The sequence below is a fragment of the Babylonia areolata genome, chromosome 10, assembly GCF_041734735.1.
Source record: "Babylonia areolata isolate BAREFJ2019XMU chromosome 10, ASM4173473v1, whole genome shotgun sequence".
Lineage (NCBI taxonomy): Eukaryota > Metazoa > Mollusca > Gastropoda > Neogastropoda > Buccinidae > Babylonia > Babylonia areolata.
In genome coordinates this window covers 34,103,988-34,112,764 of record NC_134885.1, presented here as the reverse complement: position 1 = coordinate 34,112,764, position 8,777 = coordinate 34,103,988, and the positions used below count along the sequence as shown (strand labels likewise).

Genomic DNA, 8,777 nt, shown 5'->3' with positions numbered 1-8,777 from the left:
ACGCGACACCATGCCAAAACAGGGGTTCGAACCCTGATCACTAGTGGAGACACCGGATCAGATATCCAACCCTTAACCGAGTCGGGGGACCCCATTCACACGTGGGTGGAGTGACCATAGCCCACCTATCGCTGACATGGATCACAGGATCTTTTACGTGTATATTTCATCTTTTGCTTGCGTATACACACGACGGGGGTTCAGGCACAAGCAAGTCTGCACATATGTTGACCTGGGAGATCGGAAAAAAATCTCCACCCTTTACCCACCGGGCGCGGTTACCAAGATTCGAACACGAGACCCTCAGATCTAAAGTTCAACCCTTTAACCACTCGACTATTGCATCCGCATGACCGCTGGTGAATACTGGATTAGAAAACAACAACAACAAAAAACAAAACAAAACAAAAACAAACAAAAAAATAAACAAACAAACAAACAAAAAACCGCCTGATCGATTCGGCCACGGCGCTTCCGGTATCGCTATCTCCATGCTGATAACAGCCGAGGAACTGACCTACATCCCGCCGACAGCTTGTGTCAACAACGATGATTCACTCAATCTGCCCATCCTATAGAAAGGAGGATAAACGTTGCATGCTGTGTGCTCGCATACTCAATATGAATCAAAAAAAATTTTTTAAAAATAACCCAAAAATTTTCCTTGTATACGTTCGCATGTGTCACCAGCACCACGTGAGCGCGTGTGAGAACGACGACAGGGAGAAAGACGAGACGACAAAGTGCTGACGGCAAGACGCGCAGGTCGAATAATGCAGCTTTACAATGACACGTCGAGCTAGCTGGTGGCGAAAGAGAGGCGGAGACTGCTCCACCCACCGTTCCCCACTTCCCCTATCGCCCGCCCAATCCCCCTCTCTCTCTCTTTCCACACACACGCACACACACACAATGAGCGGGAGAAGGTGGAGAACCACATCTCAGTACAGAGAGAGAGAGTCGATGAAAAGGTAAGCGGAAAACTAAACTAAGCTGTAAACACATTAAGCTAAAGAAAAGGAAGAGAGAGAGAGAGAGAGAGAGAGAGAGAGAGAGAGAGAGAGAGAGAGACGAGAAGGAGGTCGTGTAAAAGACGACAACAACGTAGAGTTTGTGGGGAGGGTGTGGGGTATGGGGGAGTGGAATGGTGGAGACAGAGACAGACAGACAGCCAGATACAGAGAGAGAGAGAGAGGAATGGTGGAGAAAGACAGACAGACAGACAGCCAGATACAGAGAGAGAGAGAGAGGAATGGTGGAGAAAGACAGACAGACAGACAGCCAGATACAGAGAGAGAGAGAGAGAGAGGAATGGTGGAGAAAGACAGACAGACAGACAGCCAGATACAGAGAGAGAGAGAGAGGAATGGTGGAGAGAGACAGACAGACAGATACCAGACAGCCAGCCAGATACACACACACACACACACACACACACACACACACACACACACACACACACACAGATAGATAGATAGAGAGAGAGAGAGAGAGAGAGAGAGAGAGAGAGAGAGAGAGAGAGAGAAACTACGCTTTGCACAGCAATGAATGATGAGTCAAAGGGAGACAGTATGGGGTAAGGCACGCGGGACACCACACCCTCATTCTATCCCTTCATTGCTCCAGTGGACTTCATCCAGGATCAATTTCTGTCCAGTTCATTTTCAAAGTCAAGGAGGTGTCAAAACGTGCTGACTGATCCATATGCGCAACTCAACAGCTGCTTACAAAAAGAAGAAGAAAAAAGAGCAGATGCCTAAACTACGAAAAAACAACAACCCCCCCCAAAAAAACCCAACCCGCTGGTCAGACCTTCGGACCATTAATTGCAATGTGTAAACATCGGTCTAAAATTACAAAATACAATAATAGTGAAAGACACACGGAAAATTACTCAAATAGTTGACTGATGTAAGCACATACTCATTCGACGTGAATCAACAGTAGAAAATACAAGATTTATAGTAGACAAATGACAAATTAGAAGGAAACGAACTAATGCTTACTGACACAATCATGTGCACACACAAATAGACAGACACACAGGCAGACAGACAGACAGACAGACACACACGCACACGCACACGTGCACGCGCACAAAGATAGATACATAACGCACACACACCAATTTCCAGCCTCACAGACAGCCTAACTTTATGGTCATTGTGTAACATTAACATAGCCTCCTTTCTTTAATGAAGGCAGAAACACAAGTTTCTACCCCTCCCCCTCTTCCCAGCAACATTCGATCGAATCTCAAGCTGACCTTTGTGTATATATATATATATATATATATATTGACATATAAAGAATCACATTACCAACTTAATTTTGCATCACTTATCATCATTACCATTATTATTATCATTGTCTTTTTTTTTTACATTCTAAGTTCTTTCTTGTTAACCAAACCAGACTTCCATCGTCTAATATCTAGCTGTCATAGGGAGGGTAAAAATCAAAGAAGAAAAAACAAACGACTTTTCTTCACAAAAAAAGAGATAGGAAAATGAAGAAACACACTGCCAGCAGGTAACATCGACAAGGAAATTAATGACGTGGCGGGTAAGCAACATATGGAACTTACCTGCCATGCACAGGAGAACGAAAGCTGCGATCAACTTCATGTTGCTTGCTTCACTTGGATGGAAGTTTCCTTTCTGACAACAACTGGGCTGGTCTTCCAGATAGTCTGTGAGCTGCGTCCTTGCAGTTCTGGTCTTCCTGTCTGTCGGGTGGACGGGTACCCGGCTTTGCGGCTGCAAGTCTTTTTATACGGCAGTCTCTTCGAATACGTTGACGTCGACAGGGCGAGGTCTTGTGTTGTGTTGTTGACTGTTTTGCACACGACACCGCTTTTTTCTGTTCAGATTTCTGCTCTTGCCACGAGGCACGCCGGGCTGTTGCCGTCGGCCTAGCAACGAACAGCTGACAAACCCGGGACATTTGATTGGTCAACCAGTCCTCCCTCCCACATGACTACTTCGCAAGTTCGCAAAACTTGCCCGGCAGCTTTGTCAACACCCCCCCCCCCCCCGGTCTCCCTTCCCCCACCATCCTTCCGTCCCCCGCCCCGCCTTCCTCCTCCTCGTCCGTCTGCCCTTCCCCGTCCCCATCCTTCTGTTTCTACCCTCCCACCACCCCTTTCATCTCCCCTCCCCCCTTACCACCTCGCTCTGTCCCCATTTTTTCCCCTTCTCGTCTCCCCCCCCCCCTCGCCCCCCCCGCCTCTCTCCTTCCTCAGGTGTCTTTCCCATTGTCGGCGGCAGGTAGGCGCAGTGCGCCACGATATCTTTCATTGGCTGTTTACAGCTGGTGGCGATGATGGTGGTGGTGAGTGCACGCGTGCGTGTGTGTGTCACAGAGAGAGAGACAGAGACAGAGGGCAATTCATGTAAGCACTGTCCAAAGCGGATCTCTCTTCCCCCCGCCCCGTCCCCCACCTATACCTCCCCCCACCTCGTATATCCACCCCACCCCTCTCTCTGCAATTGCGCACATCCACGAAAAGGATATAAGAACCCCCCCCCCCCCTCTCTCTCTCTCACCATCACACCCTCTCCCCCTCTCTAATCGTGTGGAGTTCAATACTTCACAGCGTAAAATCGGCATGACCATGACATCCCTTCCTTCCTCCACACCCCATCCACTCTCTCTCTCTCTCTCTCTCTCTCTGTGTTACCTGTGCGTGCGTGCCACAAAATATGATGTCCAAGTTATGTCTTTTTCTCCCCCACAGTTGGCTTCACTCTCACTTTATTGCATAGTTCGTGTCATTTAACCCCCTCCCCTTCCTTCTTGCACATATTTCTATCAAAATGTTGTTTTTATTTTTGGGGGGAGGGGGGACAGGGGGGGCGGGAGGGAGAGGCCGATGCTGTTGGAAGGGCTGGACAGGACTTGAGAGTCGGCAGAGAGTATAACCTTTTATCACAACATATTTCTCAATGTGAAGTATCCGTGACCATAGGCATTGTAGTGCCAAGTTTTTGTCCACTTTGTACACGAGTAACACTTTGTTGAATACTACTTTTGCAAAAGAATGATGTTTGTTGTTCTAAAACTGACAATGAAGGATCTGGTAAAATTATTTTGGCTGCTCTCTTGTGAAGAGAAGTTAGCTTCTTAAGATGAACATCTGCAGCACAGCTCCAGACTATTAGTGCTTAATGAATGTGAGAAAAGAGCATCACTGTCTATGTAAGGCTTAGGCTGATCAAGTAAAAACAAAAGACCGCGTACCAACATTTCACAGACAGATTGATGTGAGATTGCCAGTTCAGTTCATCATCTATTATGACTCCGAAGACCCGATGCTCATACTCGTGTTCAATGGAGTTGTCATCGACATCCAAAATGAAGACAAGTGGGTTACTTTTTTTTATACTTTTGTCTAGGTGCGAGAATCATATCCATCAATTATGATTCACATACAAAGCAAGTTATTTCTGTGGAAGTCCCAAGTTCGAACCATTTCTTATTTGCGTTAAAACCAAGTGTCCTTAACTCTCTCCATACGAACGGCGAAAGAGACGACGTTAACAGCGTTTCACCCCAATTACCGTCATCAAAATATTGCAAGCGCAAGGCTGTTATACTGAAGAGGTGAATGTTGACAAAGAATACCACAATTCTTACGACGGAAGCTAAAGGTTGGGTCATTCAGACACCCACTGGACATCCGAGGGGTCTGTGTAGAGGAGAAGAGAGGACTGGCCGTACTGAGTGAGTTAATCAAAATACAGCATAACTAATCATGTGCCACTTGTCTGTAATATCACTTAGAATTTTTTTTCAGGCTGAAATATATTCTTAGATAAGAAATGCCAACTATAACTTTCTTTGGTTTCCATATCAGAGAGAGAGAGAGAGAGACAGACAGACAGACAGACAGAGACAGATACAGATAAACAGATAGATGGATGTTGGGGGAGGGGAAAGCAGGTGGAGAGGGAGAGAGACAGAGAGACAGACAGATGGAGAGAGAGAGACAGAGAGACAGACAGATGGAGGCTGGGGGTTGGGTGGGGGGGTGAAGCAGATAGAGAGAGAGACAAGAGAAATAAAAGGCGGAGGTCTTCTTCTTCTTCTTCTGTGTTCGTGGGCTGCAACTCCCACGTTCACTCGTATGCACACGAGTGGGCTTTTACGTATATGACCGTTTTTACCCCGCCATGTAGGCAGCCCCGTTTTCGGGGGTGTGCATGCTGGGTATGTTCTTGTTTCCATAACCCACCGAACGCTGACATGGGTTACAGGATCTTTAACGTGCGTATTTGATTTTCTGCTTGCATATACACACGAAGGGGGTTCAGGCACTAGCAGGTCTGCACATATGTTGACCTGGGAGATCATAAAAATCTCCACCCTTTACCCACCAGGCGCCATCACCGTGATTCGAACCCGGGACCCTCAGATTGACAGTCCAACGCTTTAACCACTCGGCTATTGCGCCCGTCAAAGGCGGAGGTGGAGGAAGAACAAAAGGATAAGGAGAGGCAAGCTGTGCTAACATGATTTAATACCTTTCGCTCACAGCACACAGCGGAACGTGTGACGGTGACAGTGCCCCGGTCCGGACCACAGCCAGTTTTCTTCCCGACAGCCGAGATTATTGTCGTTATTGTTGTTGTTGTTGTTATTCAAAGTGGATATCATCAGTACTGTTTACGCCTCGCTGCACACCCCCAGGGAAGGTCTCAGAACTGCTCTGTTGCCCGCCTTCCCGTTTACCTTCACCCCACAAACAATAAGAATTGAGGAACCTTTCAAACAACGTAAAAAAAGACCTGCAAACACGTGTTTTTTTTCCCCCCACAGAGACCCAGAAACTTTGTGCACGTACATACATACATAAGAGTGGATTTTAGTTCAGAAATTTGCCAGGGACAACCCTTTTGTTGCCGTTGGTTCTTTAACGTGCACTGAGTGCCTCCTGAACACAAAATCTCCTTTTATCGTCTCACCCGAATCACTACGATGCCATTCCATCTCACAACAGGTGTTCAGTGAGAATTCTTGCGTGATTACACAGCGCGCGCTCTGTTGCTTTGAATATTCCCATAGCACTCCGAAGCACAGTTGCAGCCGTGATGCTATTGATTATTTTCATCTCTAGCCAGTTCATAAGTTTCTCGTTGAAAACAAATATTTGTAGGATTCACCAGCTGCCGTGGTGAAGTGGTTAGCGTCGCGGACTGACGGCTGGGAGGACGCGGGTTCGAATCCCAGCGGAGGTGGGTTTTTCGGCCCGTGGCCGGCTCCTACCCAGAGTTGAGTGTGCTGTGGGCTTTTAAATGGGGAGACTGGGACCACACAGTCGAGTGTCATCCACTTCAAGGATGCGTCTTCAAGACACTGCAAGTGTCTGTATCTCTCGGGCCTGGTTAACGCCAGGATATCATTATGACAGGAAGCGTAGAGTACAGCCTTGTCACGCAGTCCCAAACCAAAATGGACCTCCATAGCAGCATCGTCATCATCATCGTCATCCTCCTTCTTCTTCATCGTCATCAATATAAACAAAATAGTCTCAAAGTCTGTGGCCTTTCATGCCCTGCCTCCCATGGTGACCTCAGTTTCGATACCCCTCCACTTCCGTGCTTGGGGTGAGTCCTGTCAATGTCTTCAGTGTCAGCAGATTCATGGGGGGCTGTTGTTTGAGGGACGTGGTGGCGGTCTCCATTCTGGGAGGGACGCTCACTCAGTCTGGCTCCGCGACTAAGCCATTATTGTCGTTAGTAGGGGGCTTAGTAGGTGGTGTCCTAAGTACGTTAAAACAGAACAGGCACCACTGAACACCACCGAAGTGACTCAGTAGCAGTGCAGGATCTCTTCTGGTGTGTGGCCTCCTGGCGACCTAACATCGATGGTTCCCTGTGGACTGCCGACGCAGAAACTGCAAAAGACGATCCCGGGTGTGGCCGTGTATGGGGGAATCTAAATGAGCGGCGTGGGAGTAGTGCCACCGAAACGGTGCAGATGATGGGGCAGAAAAAAAAATGTAGGATTCAGAAATTCTGATACAGTAAAAAGAAATGTGTGACTGTCAGGGGGAAAAGAGTCCAAAGTAAATGCATCACGTACTAAGATAACTATCTATAATGATAATTCGTTGGCTTGCTCCCAGAAAAAAAAAAAAAAAAAAAAAAAAAAAAACTACCCAAGAGGTGTGAAACAAGGTTGCCCGCTGAGCCAAAATTTGTATACAAAATACTTATTTATTGACGGACTGGCTATGTACTTGTGAAAAAAGAGGAAAGCACGTTATTCAGCCTGTTTTTGACGTAACAGATTGGTTCCTATTTAAATTTATTTTTTATTGTTTGTTTGTTTTTGATTGTTTTTTGTTCGTTTTCTTATTTGCTGATGAAATCATATCGTAGTGGTATTCAAATTTGGTCGAATCGGATAGATTGTGTTTGAAAGTCAACCTTGAAAAATATAAACGTAAACTTTTTTTATATAGATAAAAAAAAGAAAAGAAAGAAAAAGATTTCGTTTTTAAATGGGAAGACTTGTTTCTTTATATATATATATATATATATATATATATATCTTTTTTTTTTTTCTTTTTTTTTTTTAAAGATATTTTGTTTTTAAATGGGAAGACACTGGGCCAACATGAAAGGTGTTTCTGTGGAAGCGAATTCTCTCGGAATTTTTTTTAGAACGGAAACCAATCAGTTTGCAGTTTCGAGGAGGTGTCAACACGTGCGGATTGATCCATATACGCTACAACACATCTGCTGTCAAAAAAAAGGGGGGGGGGAGGTAGCAGCTGCCTGAGCCTGTCCTGGTTTTGTGTAAAGCATTGACACATGACAGCAAAATGTAAATGCAATAAAATGTAGTAAAGTGAGCGATAAATAGAGGGCAAATGAGAGAAATAAGAACAATAAGAGACGCAAGACTGTGACACACTTATGATATCACGTATGAAACACACACACACACACACACACACACACACACACACACACACACACACACACACACACACACACACACACACGCACACACACAAACGCGCGCGCACACACACGCACTGGCACAGTTTCATCACGAAACAAATGGCAAAATATCTTCCAAGCCATGAACGTAGCATCCAGCATGTTGTTCAGTCTGCTGTAATTGGGAAGGTCCATAGACATCATTAACCGTGATTCTGTGTACTGTTGGTTTGGAGATGGTGCCAATATTCACTTGATTAGTGATGGGTGGCTCGTGTTCTATCTTCTAGGTAGAGACATTCGGCTGCTGCTCCCTCTCTCTATCATTCTTTCTTTGAGGCAGTCTATGGTTTTATGCCTTTTTTAAATTTTTTTTAAATAACTTTCCTTAAGATCTCAGGTCTTGCAGAATTAAGACCACTCGTCGTAGTTGCGCTACCAGCATGTGTGTATCATTTCCCTTAACACCTGCATGACCGGGGTTGTACATCCGTGTAAGCTTTTGCATCTGGACATTGTACATTGACTGTTGACATTCTGGGCTCCTCATGCCACTTTCAATTTTTTTTGTAGGAGGTTCATAATCATTGTGACATGTCGATTTGTAGGCACACCTACGGATGTAAGTCGCTTGATCGTGTTTATAGGAAACGGAAACGAGAAATTCAGCCATTTCGCCTCTATCATGAGACGTCTAGATTTTCAGAAAAGATAATGGTTTCAGCTGGAGTATCCCGGAAAGGAAAAACAAACATTCATTGTATTGAAACTGATAGAGCCAAGGTTAATAGTGAAAGCTACATTCAGTTATTGGATGGCAATCTT

At 45.6% G+C, this 8,777-nt stretch overlaps 1 protein-coding gene across 2 annotated transcripts in view; it reads right to left on the bottom strand.

Moving 5' to 3' along the window:
* The window catches only part of LOC143286959 (uncharacterized), a 61,405-nt gene extending 58,516 nt beyond the window's left edge, over positions 1 to 2,889 (bottom strand). The window contains exon 1 of one of the 2 annotated variants that reach the window (XM_076594934.1): positions 2,588 to 2,889. In XM_076594934.1, coding sequence (XP_076451049.1) covers positions 2,588 to 2,627 — 40 coding nt within the window. In that variant the 5' untranslated portion in view covers positions 2,628 to 2,889. The remainder of the gene's footprint in view (positions 1 to 2,587) is intronic. The other variant, XM_076594935.1, reaches the window with a different exon arrangement.
* Positions 2,890 to 8,777: the final 5,888 nt, after the last annotated feature.